Source organism: Thunnus maccoyii, chromosome 17 (genome assembly GCF_910596095.1).
Source record: "Thunnus maccoyii chromosome 17, fThuMac1.1, whole genome shotgun sequence".
NCBI classification, from domain to species: domain Eukaryota; kingdom Metazoa; phylum Chordata; class Actinopteri; order Scombriformes; family Scombridae; genus Thunnus; species Thunnus maccoyii.
The window spans coordinates 10,625,629-10,646,489 of record NC_056549.1 but is presented as its reverse complement, the minus strand read 5'-3'; the positions used below and the strand labels follow the sequence as shown (position 1 = coordinate 10,646,489).

The window sequence follows — 20,861 nt, the reverse complement described above, 5'->3', positions numbered from 1 at the left end:
TCAATCCGCCGAGAAAAAAAAAAATAACTGTGGAAGAAAATCTCCATTCATGATGGGAAGAATGAATGCATTGTCTGAGCAGCACTGTACTTCACTGTACAGCGTTCCGCGTTAAAGAGACAAATCACCCCAGGCCTTCATGAGTGAAGCATAGTGGGAGGCCAAGATGAATACAGTACATTTCCCCTCTCTGTTTCCCTTTCAGCTAAAACATAGCAATTAAAAAGTCCCCATAGAAGCAGAGCTTGAAGGAGCCAGCAGCTCAGTGAGAGACACAGACCACGGCCTCTGCTCTAATTGAAACAGGGCCTAAAGTCTAACGGCAATACCCACATTTATTTATTTTCAGCCATTTAAAATGTCTGAGATCTTTGTCTCGGAGAGCTAATTGCTCCTTCCGACAGGAAGACAGTGAGTCAATGGGTAGTTTATGTACAAAGAGATTTTAATCTGATCCCTCTCCTTGTTTTCAGCCTCATGGAATCAGTAGAAAATATGGAAAGTATGAGAGTCTTTTCTCAGTGTTATAACAATACAGGATAATCCCCGACTGTTTTACTAAGGTTGGTAAATATTTAAAGTGTTTGCTGGGGTGTAAACTTTTGGTTATTGCTCTTGCAGCAGTAGAGAGTTTGTTTTGTTGTTGCCTGCATCTCTCCAGTCCATTACATCATGAGATCATTTGTTTGAAAGTTTGATTAGGGGTCTCAGAAAATCCACAAAAATGCACAAAATTGTCCGTCCTTTTTGGCCTGGCACATGCTGAATAAAAGCAGAAAAAAAAAAGAAAGCTCTGGGTGAAAGGAATGTAATCATGGTGCGTTCATGGCTGTCAGTGCACTGAAAGATCTTTTTAAAATCCCATCCGATGAGTCTCCCAGACCACTCCAGTAAAGTAGAAAATGGGAAATGTTATACTTTCTCTCTCATCGACCACACACTCGCTCGACTAGCTAAGTCACAGTGGAGCAGAGGCCACTTCTGGAGTAACCAGAGCTTTTGATTTCTTTGTGCTCCCCCTTTTTCATTTTTTCTTACTGTCTGCATTGTAAGACCTCTTGTGTGTATTCTAAGCATGTCTGCACACAATTTTACATGTGTGTGAAATTTTTTTTTCTTGCAGCTAACTCTTTGTTTCTCACTGAGCCTCGCTGCATCTGCTGCTGAATTAGCTGAACATCAGGTGAGCGGAGAGGAAGGAACCAAAGACATGGTCACTGGCTCTCGTCTGAGCACATCTGTCTGCCAGCTGTGCATGTGTTTACACCTGACCCCAGCCAAGTCACCGTCTGGGTCGCTCCCTCACTCTCCCCTTCGCATTACCTCCATCCACCACCACCCCACCCCCCCCCCCGTAAGGTTTTCCTTCCTTCTGTCGAGGAAACACTTCAGCCCTGGCTCATATGAGCTACTGCAGCAGTGCTCAGTGCCTCACCTCAATCACACACACGCCACCAAGCAGGCCCAGGCCGAGCTACCGCAAACTCTGAAAATTGGTTGCATTCAAAGGTGATTAAAGTAATCAAAGCAAACTGAGGTTATTGAAAAAAGGGGATCATATAAAATTTGCGGCAGAAAGCTAAGCCAGCGAGTGGTGGAAAAACTGTGATGGGATGGGACAGATTTCAGAGAGAGAAAAGGCAGATTCATGGTGGTCATATGTGTCATGGCTCACATATGACTGATACTGCAATTACTGCTTTTTCCCCAAACACAAGCATTGCATCATGTGCTTCTGCTTCAGCAAACAATACAAGAAATATACCATCATATTCACAGAGACATTTCTGTCCTTTCTTTATCCAAATGAAGCTGTTTTGAGAAGACAAGTGTTTACACTCGCATGGACAAGGGTAAGTCTCGGTTTGACTGATTACTAAACAATGCTAATCGCCATGATAAAAATGGAGCATTAAAATCAGCATTCGATAAACACGAGCCAGGGAGTCACCAGAAGATAGCCTTTGATACAAAGGGGTTTTTCCCCCCTCTTTGTTTTTTTTTTTTTGCTGTTCTGTAGGTGGCCAACCACTGGGCCGAGTTTGGAGTGTAGTGAGACTTTGGTTTAGAGAAGGACTTGGGGTTTTAGCTGTCATTTTGTGGAAACAAACAAATCTTGGTAATCAAAGTCACTGTTTGGAGCGAGTCAAAAGTCCCATTCCATCTTCTCTACCAACCATGGGTTGTTTCATTAAAGGAATTTGTATAGTATTCTAAGTGCTCTTTAGATTCCTCTGTTTACACTTCTCTGTTATGTTACAGCTATTGTTGGCCTCACAATTTATTTTTATTCTTTTTAAAAACCCTAAGAGTTGGCTGCTTATATACAGTTATATAACAGAAAATGCACAGAAACTACATAAAAATGACAAATAATGTAACTTATGGACCATTTAAACAATCAGTACCATTAAAAATATAATTCTGATCAGAAAATATAATTTAAAATATGATCTCTGTCACTTATATAACATTATAATTATTTACTTTTTCATGATAATATGAAGATACTCTGAATCTTTTGGGTGCCAAATAAAAGTACTCTAGTTTCCATCATTTGTTAAAAGTTAAACATTTTTTTTACCCCAATTATGTAAAGTCAGTGACTAAAAATACATCTCATTGAATCCTGTAAATACACTGTAATACTGCCGGTGTTGCTTCATGCGGGAATCATCACATTTTTTCTCAAAATCACTCCCATGCATAGGCCTTACAGTCATCGTCAGGGGCCAGGGGGTCTACGACAGCCGATGGGGGCCACATGGATGAGCACGGCCTGGTGAGCCAGACAGTTACGGATCGCTTGCTTTTAATTAGTGGCTTCACATGCAGTCCGTGTGGAGCTGCAAGCCCACCGCAAACGCATGGAAGATGTGACAGTTCCCCTTTTGGGAGACACGGCCCGGGGAAAGGCTCCGGCATTACTGCAGCGTCTCGACTAAACACAATGCCCAATGTGCACGCCAGACCCACGGCAATTAGCTTCTAAGGTTCCCCCTCGTTCTTTGCCTTCTCTCTTTCTTTTTAATGTCGGAGCTTGGAAAGGCTCAATATAATCAAGTCAAGAAAAGTTTATTCTGTTTAGAATTCCATCTGGTTCCAGGGGGGCTAATTTTAGCGGCGCGCAGGAGCGGTATGCAGTGAGGCTGCATGTACCATCCTACTTAGAGCGGTGGGGGGGAGAGCTCAAGGCAGACACCCAGGCTCCTAGGCAATAGACTGGCCGACTGGTGTTTCTAAACACTGCTGTAGCCGTTCTCCCATCACTCAGCACACCCTGTGTTCCAACAAAATGTGTCCCTCTGGCACTTACCACAGGATCCAAGACTCTTTCACCCCTTCCACCCCCCGATCCCTCTTGCCCCCTTCTCTTTCCTCACCCTTTCTTTTTGCACTGTATTGGTAACTTTTACTGTGTTTCAGTGGTTGACTATCACTTCAGCTGAGGGCTCTGCAAAGAGAATGACTGCGCTCCAAGCTGTGATACTTTGTGGTGATAGTGCTGATTGGATGTGGCACTTGAAATTACCTCGGTCTGACTACGCAGTCATTACGTACGCCTGCATCATTTACAAGCAAGACGGAACGGCACAATTCAATTCACAGGGAAAGTATTGTCTTTGTTTCTCTATATGATGTTTGCAGGATTGTGACAAAACATAACTCTAATTTCAGGGTTAAAAAGCAATGTCTCCGGCCTCTCAAAATGAACATGTACATATGGACTTTCCATTTAACAATATGTTCAAACATAATGTATTCATCAGTACCTGCACATGAGTAGAGTTTTACATATTACATATATATATATGTATATTATATATTTAAATTTTGTGTAAGTACAATTACCACAGTGCAGCGTGCTAATTAATCGCCACTTGCAGACGTATAGTCAGGTAAGGTACCACACCTGACTGAGCAGCTTTCATACTGTAAGGATCTTTTAGTTTGGTGAAAAATTATGGACTGTGTGACTGTGTGGATGTGGCTGCCTCATCCTTTCAGTTTGAATTTGACTGCACTGAGACGGGGAATAGAGGCAGACTTGTCCTCTGTCAGGCTTGCATTACACCAGAAGGGAAGCCTTTTCACGCCTAGCTGAAGAAACTTGAGAGAGCTTATATACGAGCTCTGTGGGACTCGGAGAGTCCAGTAGTGATTCAAACCGGTTAAGAATAACACACCCTCACCTACTAAGTACTGTTTGGGTTAATATTTTCTCTTTGGAAAAAAAAACTCTGGTCAGAGCACTGATTTGTTCCCGTCTCTGGACTATCATTTGTCATTTCACATTGTATGTCAGCATTTCACCCTCTGAAAACCCTGTGAATCCCTACTGACCATAAGTAGATTGTTTATGGTTTCACTAATTTGATTTCAGGGTATTTAATGGATCACGGACAAGGGCAGCAGCCACATAATCACTGCATTGAGGCATTTATACCCTCCATAATTAACAGCCTTATAGTGAAAACATCGTGGCTTTTTAACCATGAGATTATTTGTGCCCTGCTAATCAGAGAAATGTTTATTGCTCTCAACATACAGCTCAGGATATAAATATCAGTAATGTGTTCATTTCACATTTTTATGGTGGTGGTAAGAGAATTTTGTTTCCTGTAATTAATTAAGTTTAATTTGTGCAAACAGTGTAAATGGCTATTTAAAGAAAGAGAATGAGAATCACAGAGAGAGAGAGAAATAATACTTGATGATACATTCAAATACAGTACGCTATTAATAGCTAAGTAACCTACAAATCTGCTCCAACCACGTGTACGGATAAAAACAGTCATTTGTCCTTGATGTCGAGTTGTTCCTATAATTTTTTTTCTTTAAATAACCCCAAGGCGAAGTATGGATCGGTCATCAGAAAATGCCGTTATTAATCTCTGTCTGCAGTCTTAACAAATGAAGGCTACAATCATATGGAAACAATCTGGCCCTTGCCCTCGAAGAGACAGAAAACAGAGCCAAATGAAGAACATCCTTTCTCTTAAGACCTGTAATTTGTTTTTATTACCTATTAGGTAAAACACCTCATTTATCAATGTCAAACTTCTCACAAAATGATAGCTGTCCACATGTAAATCAGCTAATGCGATGTATGGTTCAGAATTAAGTGGGCTCTTTCTTATGAAATGCTCTACTCTGTGGGCTCAGTGACCCAGCTAAGCCACCCACGACCAGACGTTTTTCTTTCACAGGGCTGAGCTGGAAAACTGAGCAGAGAACACTTAAAAACAGAACTGATTAAGCACAGACCAAACTGTGTTTCTGTACCCCACACAGTAGAGCCAGGGACATGAGTGTGTGTGTGTGTGTGTGTGTGTGTGTGTGTGCGTGCTACAAGTCCAGGAATTAACACCGCATAACACTGAATAATATTAAACAAGAAAAGGCTGACGAATGGAGAATAAACTCAAATGAAATTCAATGCATATTCTATAAATGAGCTGATGATTCAGAGATCTTCACCTATTTTTTTCAAGGTGTTCTGGATACAGATTAAAAGTATTTTTTTTTTCCGTGTACTCCATCTGAAATAAACCTGTAACCTTATAACCACACAAAGATGTTCAATGTCAAGCTGCATACCCCCCTAATGCTGAGCTACACATTACACATACGCAATAAAACCTTTGATTCAGAGTACATTCGGTCCATCTACTGCAAATAACTGGCAACTTTATTTCTTAGTGACATATATACATATTTTTTCTGTTCATGAAAGCCTCATATAGCATTGCTTATAAGTTAAAACATGCCAGTCAGGCCGAGGAGGATTTTGTCAGCATATGTGGGAGTTTTTGGTGAAATCGCCCTGTCCGCCACTTTCCACAAGCGCCTTTATGATTACTTATTCAACTTATTACACACTATGCCATCATAAGCAACTCGGACCACTACTTTCAGCTAGGCAAAAGCATGATGAATGACAGGTCTCGTCTGAGCTGTGCCAAGTAACACAACTCAAAATACATGATACGGAACCATCCAATACTACTGTAGAGCATATCTGTCAGTCTGGCAGACCTCTCCAAAACAAGGACCACACATTCTTTATTAGAGCCAGTAAAATGTCCCAAAGACGTGGCTGGACTGTGCTTTCTGCCTAGCTACCATGAACAATAGTAGGATTGTGCTGCTCCTCTCTTTTTCTTTTTGTAGGCCTATTATTTTTTCAAGCATTTGTTATTCTCACTTAAACTACAGGCTGGCTCCACAAGTGGGCCACAGCGTCTCAGAACCGGGCCTGCTCAGGCCAGGAAAAACCCGGCGGAGCCAGACGAATAAAAAGCCAAAGCGCCGACGCCGTGCGGCTCCCAATCTGGTTCCTGTCAGGGGGACATCAAGGGAACACCCGCAACGCAATCTCCAAACGTCTCCCCTTCCTTTTCTCCCTCCCTGCTTCTCTCCTTCCATCTCTCCCCACCCTTCAAGCGATACGTCTTACAGATGACTGAACCATCGCCAAATGCTCCCAAAATGCTTTTTTTTCCTCCTCCATCCCTCTTTTTCCCCCTCTCGTGTCTCTGTGTTTGGAGCCAGCCCACATGGATTGGGATCAATTTAGGATGAAATGATAATTACCCTGTCAGTTTCAATTCTGACGTGATGAAGTGAGAAACAGGAAATGTAATAAACATAAATGGAATCTCAAGCTTTTGATTGGGAACGGAATTGAATCAGACTCCACAAACTTGGTCGAATTGTCAATTCCATGCCATCCCTGCTGAGAGACAGTTATACATTTATGCCTCATCTCACACCAAAATGCTGGATGAAGCATATTGCTGCAGATAATTACTGAATTCCACATTCAATACCGAGACTATATGCCTGTTACTGTTTAGTTTGGAACTTCATACATAAGAAATGATTCGTGTCACATCTTTCTAGAGAGAAAACTCAGAAGCCTTTTCCCTCCTCCAAAACGCTCCTTCAGCAGAAGCCACATATCTCAGTATATTTGATCACCGCATCCAGCACCTGAACTAAAGTGAGTTTGTCGTTTTCTAGCATATTTGGCGTTGCAAGATCAGTGATAGTGCGCGGCTAACGGTAGCCAGCTCTAACCCTGACATGTTGGCTGTTCCACAGCTGATGTATGGAGCTGATTCCTGGCGGGCCGCGCTGCGCTGCCTGGATTTGTTTAACCCGGCAGATCAACCTTCAGACAGGAGCATGTGTGCAGGTAATGGCTGCCAGATGAGGTGAGGCCAGCTCTTAGAGGCCTAGTGGATGCTACAGAGGAGGAACGAATAAAACACACTTGCACATGCATACAGCAACAAGCACAGCCCCTGGAACTGTTATGAGAGACAACAACAAATGTGCAAATAAAAGAGTCAATATTTAAAAGCATCACAACCCGCTCCCTATTTAGGCGGTTCATCAAAAGTTTAAGTTTTTGAATTTTCAAAATGTTGATACAAACCTGAACTAATTCTAGGCAGCATTTGCTGTTGTGATGCCAGTGTGGCTTCAAGCTTGAGCGTCGGCATGCTTACAGATGCCAGATAGTAAGAAGGGAATGAACACGGACTAAAGGCAAAGTTACGAGGCGGCGTCTGGACATTGGTCTGGGGGAACGGCTGCCTGACCAACCACAGTCTAGCAGGATGAACGGCCCCCTGTAATGAGGATACACTAGAACTAATAACTCTTTCCAGCTTGCATATTCATTCACAAAGCAAACAAATAAATGTCAAAGATTAAACACGGCGGGGGCATCTTTGGCACTTGCTACGACCACCCAAGAGGCCACAAGGGCTCCGAATGACGAACTTAGCCGATGACCACTCAAACAAAAATAAACAAAAACAACACACTCTAACTGGGGATGCAAATAATTAATTGGGCAAAGGGTTTAGTGCTAGAAAAGCTAATATTCTCAGTGAAAGCATCTTCAGCAGGGAAGATGAAAAAAAATCTGTCTGAGCTGTAGATGTTGGTGATTTTTAGAATTTTCAGTTTTAGTATCTGATTATATCTCTTTCACACTGTTTTACAGTGTGGCTTTTAGGGGCAAGCTAAAAGTAATTCTTTCCTCTAAACGTCATCATGTTCTAAACTGGTCAGCAAGACTGTAAATTAATTTGTTCCTTTCGCTGTACAGACAGTGAACTTGAGCAGTAAATTTCCAAGAGTAAGCTCGGAAAGGATGAAGGAGATCTATCTTACAAGCAATAATTAGTGAGTATGCCTCCTCTGATGGGTCAAATAAATCGCATTAGCCGCTACAACACAGTGATTAAAGGTCTGCTCAAGGACCTTTAACAGAAATGTAACTCTGGAAAGACGTACGGCGGACAGCGAGGGAGGTAAGATGTAGAGAAAAACACAAAAAAAGAGGAAACTGTACCACCCTGGCTCATGAGGCTGCTTTTATGAGCTGGCTTCTTGTAATTAAAAAAAAATGAACAGTGTAGCTGATATTTCATTTGACCTTCTGCGTGAGCGGTCGTAAGGCAAGGATACACCGGGGAGCTCCCCACATCTCCTGCAGTCTAATTTATAACGGCAACCCACCAAGCAGCAGCAACAGGAGAACAAACTAGACCCAGGGGTTTGATAAAGAAGCTTGGCGATGAAAAGGCCTCCGCTACCAGCAGCCACCCTCCCGCCTTGCACAAGCCAGAGAGCAGGAGAAGGGGAGTCAAGCCAAACTCTGCACCTGGCCTCTGCAGAGTCCGCCAAGTCTCTTTCCTGTTCCTGTTTCCTGTTATGACGTGTTTTTTTAATTTTTCTTTTTTTTTTCTTTTTTTTTTTCTGGCTCTGTAGTTTGGAGCAGGTAAAAGGGGCATTCAAGCATTGAAGCCACCTGGGACAGCAGGTTGAGGAAAGCACAGGGGAGTTCTGCTCTGGAACATGTCTGCAGGCAAATTATTCTGCCTTTACTGATTAGTCCGGCCAGCCTCTCACCTGGCAAACACAATATCACCATGTGACAGAACTATAACAGAGGTAACACTGTCAGTTAAGATATGTGAAACAGGGTCATGTTGTTAGCAGACATTTCAGGTATTATTATTATTCATATTAATGGATAATTATATTGGAGGGTTGGGGGGCCTTAATTATAACCTTATATTATTATTATTATTATTGTTATTATTAACCTACGTTATGTTATTATAATTCTTACCTAAAAGTCTAATATTTAACAATATTAGATTTTTTCTTAGCTGATGCTAATGGAAAACAGACTTTTTACAAGCATTTAATATCTGGGATATCTCGTGGGATTATGACCCACCAATTACTTTGGGACTGATTACATGTTTTTAATTTTGGTAGTATTGTGACACTGTTGGTACATTAAATTAGACCTTGCTGCTCTACATTGTTAATGTTATTTTGCACAAGTAGATATTACCTTTAAAAAAAACAAAAAACAAGGATCTTTCTTGAACATCATCCTATCTTCTTTTCATGTGTTTTCTGTGCCTCTCGACTTTAAAACCTGTAGGAAAAGGCTACTAATGTTTTGGTAAATTCACTACTCACATAGACAAACATAAATTCACTATACAGAAAACATTTTTATTATTAGAAATGTGTTTTTATTATTTCCAGTGGTGGAAAGTACTATACTTGAGTACAATTTTGAGGTACTTTATTTGAGTATATCCATATTCTGCAACTACTACAACTTTTACCTCCACTACTTTACAGATTAAGATTTTTACATACAAAACATACAGTTATTATACAAAGTATGATGCATTGCTCTGGATTAAACAGCCCATTAGAATATAACGCAGTAAAAAAATTACTTCAACCAGCTACTTGATTAAAATGCTGCTTACATGTTATGCATGATCCAACAATATGATAATATGTAATATATATAATGTGATATATGTACATAATTAATACTTTTACTTTTGATACATTTTCCTAATAATACTTGTATTAAGTTTTTAAAAAAAAAATTTAATTCATGATAATCATTGTTTACTCATTCATCCATGCACTTTAGCTGTGAATAAAGCCCTTTACTTGAACACTGGGTGGCACTGTGCAGGCTGATGCTGAGATCTTGGCAGCAGCTGATCAACAAAGCTGGAGATGGAGAGAAAGTGTAGCAGCCAATCTAACTGGTGGTCCATTCTCTCACCATCCTCCTGCATCAGCACAATGCTGGCTGAGATTTGGGCAATATTTAGCCATGAGAAAATATGAAACCGTGTTTCTATGGCGGTAGGCTGGAGTACACAAAAATCAGGAATGAAAACATTTTGGAAGAAATACCCCCCCTTCAGAAAACGGACTCACATTTCAGCAGCAGTGTACATAATAATTAGTCTGACCGCTCTTTTCCTCCTCTCTCTTCCTCTTGTCCTTATCCTGCTCCTCGCTTGCCTCCTCCATAAGACAGAAATAGACGGTTAGATTCCCATGCAGGGTGGCTCTGCTTTTTATTTAGGATGTGCTTTCACTGCATTTCTCTCCGAGTACTACATGTATAATGCTAATCAAAAATTTATGACAAAATCCACATCACATAAATGTGAGCTGTGCATGATTTTGTTTTTGAGCAACTAGGACGTTTGTATGTAACTACTTGTAAACATCAGCCTATATGTGTGTAGGTGTGTGTGTCATAGTATTAGGCATTAGAAAAGGAGCTTATTATTGAATGGAGTCTCTGTGAGGTTTTCGAGGCAGGAGGACATCTATTAGGAGGTTAGCAAAACACTATCAGCTAATACGACTTGTAATTACACCAGCAGTGAGGAAACGCAGCAAGCTAACACCAGTATGGAAACAATCTGACAATGCAAACACTGCAACTAAGCCACCGTGTGTGTATGTACATTTGTAAGCGTGTGTATGGGTGACTGAGTGCACGTATGTGTGTGTGTGGACAGAGGCCCACTCGCGCAGATTGTGGGTGTGCGAACTGTCAAATTGGAGTTGGGTGGGTGGGAGTGGAGGGAGCACATCTGGAGGGAATTTATTGTATAATTCAGTCTATTATTGCTGCGGTCGGTGCTTAAGGAGCACGCACACAATTACCGTCCACTCTGCAAGGCTACAAGTGGCCTCTGGCCTAAACTAATAAACTGTGGAGGAGGGTGGAGAGAGGAGAATTCATTTGAGGTTATCATCATCACACTCCTCTCTGCTACCTCTCACTCTGACACTTAGCAGAGTTTACAATAAATCAATGAGGAACACCTACTGTTCAGGCCCAGATTATGGTCAAATTAGATTTGAATCTGGGTTTAAAGGTTTGAATAAGACACACATTGCCAGAACAACACATGCCTCGTGAGGTTTGTTGAACCGATGCTCGAGTGTGTTGTTTTGAAGTATCGAAAATGTATATTTAAACTACTAATTTAAACTAAAATACTCTTGCTTATATCCTTTTCCTCTAATCTTTAATGTAAAACAATTAAAACACTGGTTAAGATGCATGCCATATAACCGCTACTTCCGCAGTTCGAATCTGGCTGCAGACGTTTGTTGCATGTCACCCCCCCCATCACTCTCTCCCTTTAATTCCTGTCATCTTTCCACTGCCCTCCCCCTCCAAAAAAAAGAGAACAATTGTAAAATGAATATTTCAATCTATGTAATGTATAGTGCTGTAACTAGTGATTATTTTCATTAATCTGTATATTATTTTCTCAGTTAATCAAATAATTGTTTTCTCTATAAAATGCCTCAGAGCTGACATATTGAGATTCCTTGATTTATACTGTCTAATACTCAAAGATATTCAGTTTACTATCATAAATGGCAAAGAAAAGCAATAAATCCTCACATTTGAGAAGCTGGAACCAGAGAATGTTTGGCATTTATGTTTGAAAAATGACTCAAGCAATTATCAAAATAACGCTGACTAATCTTTTGTCAATTGACAAATCAAATTTGTTCGACTAATGGTTTCAGCTCCAGTAACGTAATCACACAAACTAATGTTCCTTATTCACCGTTACAGTTCATGTCATTATCTGAATGCTTTTTGCAGCCCTCATGCTTCATGTGAAATATCCTGGGTGGTGCATTAAGTAGGTGCACGAGCAAGGGAACTCTATTGGTTTATGAGGTGATGTCTTTTCATATACATTAGTTCATATCATAAAATGGTCTGAAATAAAACCCACCTCGTCTTTTCCATTTCAGCAGCCTCTAGGAATAGACTGGTGAGGCGTCTAGGATAAAGACTTTACCAGGGGAAAAATCTGCTCAGGCCAGGCAGTATCTGGCTCAGCAGCCCCGAATGACCCGCAGTGTGTGTGTGTGTGTGTGTGTGTGTGTGTGTGTGTGTGTGTGTGTGTGTGTGTGTGTGTGTGTGATTTAGGAGCTCCTAACAGCGCTGGCGAGGAGCTCGTAACCCAGAACAATAAAGCGCTTCCCCTCCAAGCCTCCCGGCGGTGACCTCCGCTACAAGTTAAAGGTTCAACTAGCTACACGTGTCAGGGTTGTGACCTCTCACCCCCTCAGCGTCTCAGTCACTGCCTCTTTTTTTTTTCTGCCTCTTCTTTCCTGCTTTTTCACTATGACTATCTCCTTCTCCCTGCCACTTTCTCCTCACTGACAACCCGCCTACTGTACACCCACACTCTTTCCTCCCCCACAACACCTAATAACGTTCTCTCTTGCTGTCTACAAAAGTTTGGACTATTTCTTAACTGATTCATTAACTTACCAATCTGCATTTCTTTTTTTTTTGTTTTGTTTTGTTTTTTTCTGCGCAATCAAAAATGAATTCAGCTCCTATTTTGCCTATTTTGGCCAGGCAAGCTTCCAGAGTTGCATTCTACAGCCTGACAAAATTGCAGCTTACATTGCTTCACAGGAATTGCAGATACACAACACTTACAGTAGACACACACATGATGGTTCATGCAGGATGTTTTGTTATTCTCTAACCTGATTTCATAGGAACTACCTGACCCACCCTTTTTTCTGATTTGTTTTTTTTGCAACTGTCTGCAGAGGTTCTACAGGTTTTCATAGTTTGACATTTTGAGAAATGAGGCTTATCTGCTTACTTGCTTAGAATTAGATAAGGAGATTGATACTAATCTTATATCAATATGGTAAACATAAGGCTTCAGCCAACAGCCAGTTAGCTTAGCTTAGCAGTAAGTGTATTTGGCTGCTGTATGGCAGTTTGTGTTAGAGATAGATAGATAGATAATTCTGATCATTTAAATTCTACCACAGTTGCTTGAATTTTTTATTATCGGCTCTTGTTTTACAATACAACCACAGTATTCTGTCTCGCCCAAGAGGTGTGATGTCTGCCAGGTGCAGCGTAGTCCCCAGCCTGTGGAAACTCTACAGCAGAGGTTGGCAACGTTTTGGATGTTCCGTGCCACTTTACAATGTTTAAAGAAAAAAAAAATAGACCCGAATGCCAGTTCGTTTTCATAATGAGCATTTATCTATTTATTTATTTACTGCTGCATGTCTTCCCGTTTAGATTCTGCATGCCAAAAGATCTGTGCTCTACATACACTGTGTGGGTGTTTAGTGCGACCCTTGTCCCTGCTTTTCTTTGCTGAGCTGCATGATCTCCGGTCTGTATTTGGATACTTTCCTTCGGACACAGGACGTAAATGGTCCGTCGTCACTCGGCTGTGCGTGGGACTCAAAATTGGCTTCATATGTGAGAATATCTGTCGCACATATATGTGGATCCAAATGCTGAAATCATTGCAAAGACCACCTTCTTTAGAAAGTCAAAGCTTTCCCAACAGGCCAGAATGGAGGCCTCTTGATCAGTGTCGGCAGTGTTTTGCGCAGCTGTGTGATTTTAGATGCCCGCAGTGATGATGCATTGAGTTCTATCTGCTGCATTACAGACTCCTCAATCCCCTTCTACTGAAACAGGGACTCGCTGTTCTCCCTCAAGTGTGCCGGGGTTATCAAAAAGAAAACAATGTGCCGTGTTGCTGGAGGTCCTGAAATATGGCTCAACTCCAGCTCAAGCTCTCGCATGTACATGCTGACGTCATTGTGGTTAACAGTTTGATACCCTGACAGTTTCTTTAGGTGCTTGAAGTAACGAAGGTTCCACTTTGAATGTCCCGTGAGTAGACCCCAATCTTTGCCACAAATGCTGTCCATGCATCAAACAGAGCCAGCACTGTCTGGCCCGCGCCTTGCAGCTGTAGGTTGAACTTGTTGAGGTGGCCCGTGATAACCGTGAAGAACATGAGTTCTTCACAAGCCATGGCACAAGCCTTCACAAGCCTTTCACAAGCCTTCCCTGCCATGATGGGGGCTCCGTCGGTGGTAACAGCAGATATTTTCTTGATATCAACTCCTTTCTCCTCAAAATGATTAGTGAATGCTTTTGCCACATCCTCCCCTATAGTGGTACCATGCATGAGCTTTAAACAACAAAGTTCCTCGCGTATCTCTCCTTTGTCGCAAACACTGCTAGATGTGTAACGTTGTTTACATCCACACCCTCGTCAAGAGCTACGCTGAATAACGACACATCTTTCAATGCAAGAGTTTGCTGGTGCCTTACGTTTTCAGCCCTGTTGGTAATGCGACTTTACTGTTCTATTAGAAACAGGCATTTCTTTGTTCATGTTGATGATCGTGTCTTTGTTTGGTAACCCATCAAATATGACCTCTGAACTTATGAGAAAAAGCCCCCTTTATATACTCTCCATCAGAGAATGGATTCCCATGTTTGGCAATGCACTGCTCAATTTTATAGCTGCCCTCTAGCTTGGTTTTTGGCGGTACATAGGGTTGTAAACACACTGCTTTGCTTCCCATACTGGGCCACTGCCCTCTTGATTGATTCAGCTTTATAAGCCTCATCTTTGATGTTGTTCTCGTGCTTTGTTTCAAAATTATGTTTTACAATTCAGTGTTTCCCTTAGGTTGACTGCTTTGGAGCGGCGAGGGGGGGGGGAGCGAAGAGAGGGAAGATGACCAAAAAAATCCACAATAACGTAGGGTGTTATTGTGCTCGCACAGTGTGTGAGTGAAAATCATCAGTAGCTCGTTGATATTAATGATCGTCTGAAATTTTAGCAGCGGCACTCATAATTTTGCAGAGGCGGTGCGCCGCTGCTGAATGAATATAGGGGAAACACTTCACTTGAAGTTCGGCACAACATTATCTCAGCAGAGTCCTTTTGTGAAATAAATCCAATTTGAAAGAGGCGAATATTAGACAACCTATATTTTTTTGCTTCTGTCATCATCAGTTGTTCTTGAAATAAAGCAAAGAAGAAAGCTAGCTAGCTATCCTATGTTTTCACTACCGCTGTGATGCTGCTTTTGTCGGTAGGTCAGAAGGAGGTGGGAGGAGGGGCATGATAGACCACGTTAATTGTGTGCACTCACTTGCTGTCAAAAACAATGGTATATATTGAGACTATTTTGAGAATGAATTATTTCAATATTATTTTAAATCAAATTGTTCATTTATTTCACCATTAGACTTATATTTTATATTTAAATTTTTTTTTTTATTAAAACAAGTATATGAAGAATATTTTTTATTGAATTGCTGCCCATGTGCCCATGTTACTGGACTCGCGTGCCAGCGTGGGCACATGTGCCATAGGTTGCCGACCCTTGCACTACAGTATTTAACAATATTGAAATAGCTTGGGATGAAGTGAGTATTGATTCAGGAATGTGCTTGTGGCAGATCTCCACCCCTGATAATATAGGGTGTTTTTTTTCCCCAAGTGGTTTTGCCCACTTGTTTTTCTCTCTGTTTTTTTCACCCGTTGCAATGCTCTGTCACTCTTCCAGTAAATGTGTGCATATGTGTGTGTGTGTGTCTGTGTCTGTGTCTCTGTGTGTGTGTGTGTGTGTGTGTGTGTGTGTGTGTGTGTGTGTGTGTGTGTGTGTGTGTGTGCGCGCTTTAAGGAGGCTTGTTTTTATTCCGGTTGCTGTCTGTGTTTGTCGTTATACTATCTTTACAAGCCTTGGGTATTGAGTTGGAATGTAAAGTCACACATGTCCAAAGAACACAATAAGGTCTGCTGGTTACACTTCCTATGTGCAACCTCTGGGCTATGCATTATCCCCATTTATCTGGCTTATTCACATTACTACTATAAAAAAATGGTTAGCTTCTGTGGCCTATTGTGGTAAATGCCTACAGTGTGTGCTTCTGCCTTCAGCCATTACTATGTTTTCCTGGCCTGTTTTACAGTGAAACTGATTTTATAAGTTAAGACTAAATTGAGAATATTTGTTTTGGTTGCTGTTTATTACGATAATAATAGTGTAAATAAGATTTAGAGATTCGTTCGTTAACTGCTGTAATAAAGTTGTGCGGAATGATGGATTTTGTAGGTTCTCCAGGAATAAGAGAGGTAATTTTCAAAGATTATTATAGAACGGCAGCAAAGAAAAAAAACAAATTTGACAGCTATGACGTAAAAAGACACACTCTAGAATATCAAAGGACTGGAGGCACTTCAGAGGGAGATTAAACATGCAAAACGAGCAGGCAGCGTGTGTGTCCGTTTTACTACGGTTAAGTATACTTTATTCATTAAATACTGTGCCACAGCGTACAGTAGTCAAAATGATACCCTACTCTTTTGTCTGTCCCAATGTGCAATTTACACAGCTTGGTGATTTGGTCAGAGGGAGACCACACGATGAAGGGCGATAGACCACAGACCAAGTGGCAAAAGGACAGGAAATGTGCGATGAAATGTGCAATGTAGTGGATGAGGTCACCCACACGCAGCAACTAAAAATCAAGAGACTCGCAGCCTCTGAATTAAAGATAATAATTTTTGTGACCTACAACATTTGTGCCGCCACCGCTGAAAAATGTAGCCTATACTCGTCGACTTCCCCCCCCCACCCCCCGTTCTCAAAGCAAGCCTGAGTGCACATTAATTTAAGCTGAGTGTAGAGAGACCACATAAGAGGAGGACACAAACAGAAGCCAATTAGAGAACGATGGGAAAAAAACGACAAGAAAATAAATGTCACGAAACAGCTGCGGTCACTACTTGTGCGACAGTTAACAGGCTTTCATAAAAAGGGGAAAAGAAGAAACTCTCTACATATCTTGACAACTACAAGGGGATGTGGAGCAGCCACCAACACGCATTCCTCTTTTAGTTGGCTTTCTGTTTTTATTTTTCGCCTTTCTGTCACTTAAAAGGACTCAGGGTGTCTTTGTTCTCTGGGTAGCGTGGAAAAGCAGAGTTGGGTGTAATTGAGGTTTTTTTTTTTTTTGTGAGGATTGTGTGATTCAGAAGGCTGATACAGAGGATCAGAGAGCACCTGTGCTCACTCAAGTCCGCTGGCCAGAATATTGTAAAATACTTCTCAGTATCTACTCTCTTTACGAACATGAGAACGCGTCTGTGTGCGTTCTTTTAGATGTATATAGAACGTGTTTCTGTGTATCCCATCTTGTCGTTGTCAAAACTGTGACAAGCGTGCATGCTCAGTGTTATCCCATTCAAGTCGATTTCTTAGCCTCACCCATAGCGAGCAAACGGTCAGCAGAAAGACAGTTACAGTGTGCAAACCCCAGCTGCAGTCAAGTTTCAAAGGCTAAATGCTGTGTGTGGCAGAAATACACTCCAAATACAATCACTCAGAATCTTACTCTGTCAGGACCCATAAACAGTGGCTCCACAATTACCAACAATTACAGAGTAAACTTCCATCTACTGTTACCAAATGATTTTTTTGTGTTTTTCGGGGGCCTTATAAATGAATCTGTGTAAGAGCTGTTTGTTTTTTCATTGAGTCCAAGATCTTCTAATCCTGGAGCCCTTCAAAGTATTTACAGGAACAAGCCATAACAGGATCAGCCTCTGAACAAGGCAGGAGATCAAAGCGAGGGGCTGCTGCCGACATAAATATGGAAATAATATGACTCAGTGGGAACATAGGCTGTAGCAGAGCCTAGATTGGCAGACAAGGGAGAAAAAGATTGGTAGACACACGAGAGAGGAAGAGACTTGGTTTGAAGGCGACGCTGATTTTGTACATTTCTGTTTCGTGTAACTCAATTACTCGAGTTCAGTAGGTTTTTTTTTTTTTCAGTATTCCCCAGGAGCAATTTGTCTCGCAGTTTGCTGATTTTTCTTTGACCCAAACTCTACGTTGTGGGGGGTTCAAACCAGAAGGCTTTCTCTGTTGAGTGAGTTATGCCGCTTCATATAAAAATACTAATAATAACAGACAACAGAGGCATGCGGCAGAAACTTGGCAGATTTATTTATATGCAGGTAGTCAGAAACTTGTTAACAAACCATGACGCATTGGCAAACAGCACTCCATCTCTCCATCTCAAGGAAAACAGTAGCTCACAGCCCGCAGAATTCTGCTGACGGAACACTGGACATGACCCATGTTCATTTTCATAACCTTTGAAAATCACAAAGGAAATGTTGACGTCTAAAATCAACTAAAGTTCTGAGGAGTTGCTGACATAAACAAGACATAGAGCTTTAAGTAGTTTTAGGTAGTCTGTATATACAGAATACATACAGCAATTACAGACACATGCTGTACACTGCTGACATTCATTTATCAAGTGTTTTTAGTTTTTTTTTCATATTTATATAAGCGAACAAGGACTAGAACTGAACTTTTGAACCAAACACAGTGACATTGACAATGATACTGCATGCTATTAACTTTTTTGTATAATATACCACTTCTAGAAGGGCTGTCATAACCGATTTTGTTGATCTCCTTTTCTTTGTTTGGGTGTATCCTTTTTATTTTAATCTCTCCTCTCATTTTTTCTCTATCTCTCTACCCCCTCCTTACCTCATCAATTTTTGTCTCTCTTCCTCATTTTTTCCTCATACTCTAGACTCGCCTGTTTTCCTTTGTTTATTCCCTCTCTCGTCTATCTCCAATAGACAAAACAGGGAACGGTACGCAGGTAATAGGATTGTTTCCTCCATTTTGGACTCTCCATCCATTTTATTTCTGTCACCTCAAAGGTCAGCAATGTCAAGGTGATGTACAGTCGGTCAATGGCATGAATCTGCATGTCAGAATTCACTCCACATGAAAGCTGAATGCGGCAATTCCACTGAAACGAAATGATTTTTGTCACTGTTACAAATGCTGTAATGCGATCTGAGATAAAGACTGTACAACCTATTTTTTAACATGAGCTTTTTTTTTTCAAGACCAAATGGAGTGAAGCCTGTGAGTTAGTTCAGGCCAGCAACTCAAGTGCATTGCTACAGTCACACATGATATGCTCTACTTGCTGCATGACACATCCAACGCAACCTTTGCAGTAAGGCGGTCTATTTAAGCTGTCAGTGCTCAGCCATGCTGCTGCTACACTGCTCATTCTCAAACTCTGCTGTATCACTGCAACAACTGCACGCATCTTTAAGCAAGAGCACAGTTTTGACTGGACGGGACAGCAAACATGTTTGTGCCGTGTTCTCCCCGCTGCTGACGGTGGCATTCTTGACTCTGTTGTCAGCTGTTAGTCTTATCAGTGGTGTGCCTCAAACATGTACTTCAAGCTGATCTTGTGCTGATTGTTTCCTCATAAAAAAAAAGTGTTTCCTGTGGTGTGTACATCAGTGGTTGAGGTTAGGCCTTAGGTTAGATTATGGTTAGGCGTCACTGGGGTGAAGGCTAAAATTGGTTTTAGGTTAAGGTAAAGGGTAAAACACAAATTGATGTGGAATTTTACTTAACACCAGAAGTAAAGTTTCCCCTTCTGTTAGTGGGTTAGGACCACAGAAGCACTTCCCTGGGGGGTGGTATGTTAGATATTCCTCTCTCAGTACTCTCAAAGGCTGTGTTCAGACAGACACAAAATGCACATTTATTAATTTCAATACTTGCGTTGGGTCAGCCAGAATGTCAACATAGAGGGTTATGATTAAAAAATAATGAAGGGTCAGCCAAAAAGTTGAACTTCTGCCACAGTGTAATGCAGGGTCATCTGACAAGGGACTGTGTTCAAGTTCACATCTCTGGTAGATGCATTTGTTACGTAAATACCGGATCCTGCTATTTAAAGTACCTTGTAATTGTTGCAACAAACTATACTATGACTGTCACGGATAAAACCTTCCAGTAGTTGTATAATCCTGACTGATAGTATTATAAAGTATTATGCGGTGTCTGATAAGCCTCAAAACATACTCCAAACCAGCCTTTGTTTTTCAGTGTCTTGCCGGTACAGTAACAGGGCTGTTTTTGGTTGTCTGAATGCCGGTTAAAGCTCAAAACTTTTGTCAAGCTGTGAGCTTTAACAGCTCTCAAACCAAGATTGACAAAACATAAGTTTGCCACATCAGAGAGAGCCCACATATTGAACCTGAGTCATCCTTTTGTCAGCGTAAGACCAAACCATAGAAGGGTGGTGTGTCAAATTATTTCACTGAATTATATTTATGCTCCGCGGGCAGTCCTGATTATTCACTAAAACTTTCTATTAATCATCAGTTCTATTGGTTGATATTGTATCCATTAACTTCTTTCCCTGCTCAGTTATATCACAGATGTTTGAAATAATATTATATGTTCAGCCCTACACCATCTTATTGTTTTCTGTAGATTACTAACCCTCTAAAGTTTTAAATAATTATTTGTTTTTTTTTCACTTCCATAATCACAGTAGATGTTTATATGTGTGCTCAGTCTTGCGTGTGTGTTCACGTCTGTGTGTGTGTGCATTGATGTGTAGCTCGGTGTGTGTGTTTTCTGTTTGTGTGTGTGTGAGCGAGAGAGTGTGTGTGTGGGCGCGGGGCAAGAATTAAAGAGGCCCTGGGATGAATATGCAGAGCAGATGTAGCAGCCGAGCTCAAAGGCTTATGCCTGGAGCCCATTTGACACTGTAGGAAATGTCGTCTGTGGCAGAAGGCAAAGCGTCTGTGGGGTCACCA

The 20,861-nt window shown here is 41.3% G+C and overlaps 1 protein-coding gene across 7 annotated transcripts in view; it reads left to right on the top strand.

Annotated features, from left to right (window-relative positions):
- runx2b (RUNX family transcription factor 2b) overlaps positions 1-20,861 on the top strand; it is a 119,931-nt gene that overhangs the window by 26,487 nt on the left and 72,583 nt on the right. For 4 of the 7 annotated variants that reach the window (XM_042390968.1, XM_042390967.1, XM_042390971.1 and 1 more), the window contains 2 exons: positions 6,907-7,006; positions 7,108-7,201. The exons of 2 other annotated variants lie outside the window; for them this stretch is intronic. In XM_042390968.1, coding sequence (XP_042246902.1) covers positions 7,111-7,201 — 91 coding nt within the window. In that variant the 5' untranslated portion in view covers positions 6,907-7,006; positions 7,108-7,110. Of the gene's footprint in view, positions 1-1,123; positions 1,184-6,906; positions 7,007-7,107; positions 7,202-20,861 lie in introns of all 7 variants that reach the window. One more of the 7 variants, XM_042390970.1, reaches the window with a different exon arrangement.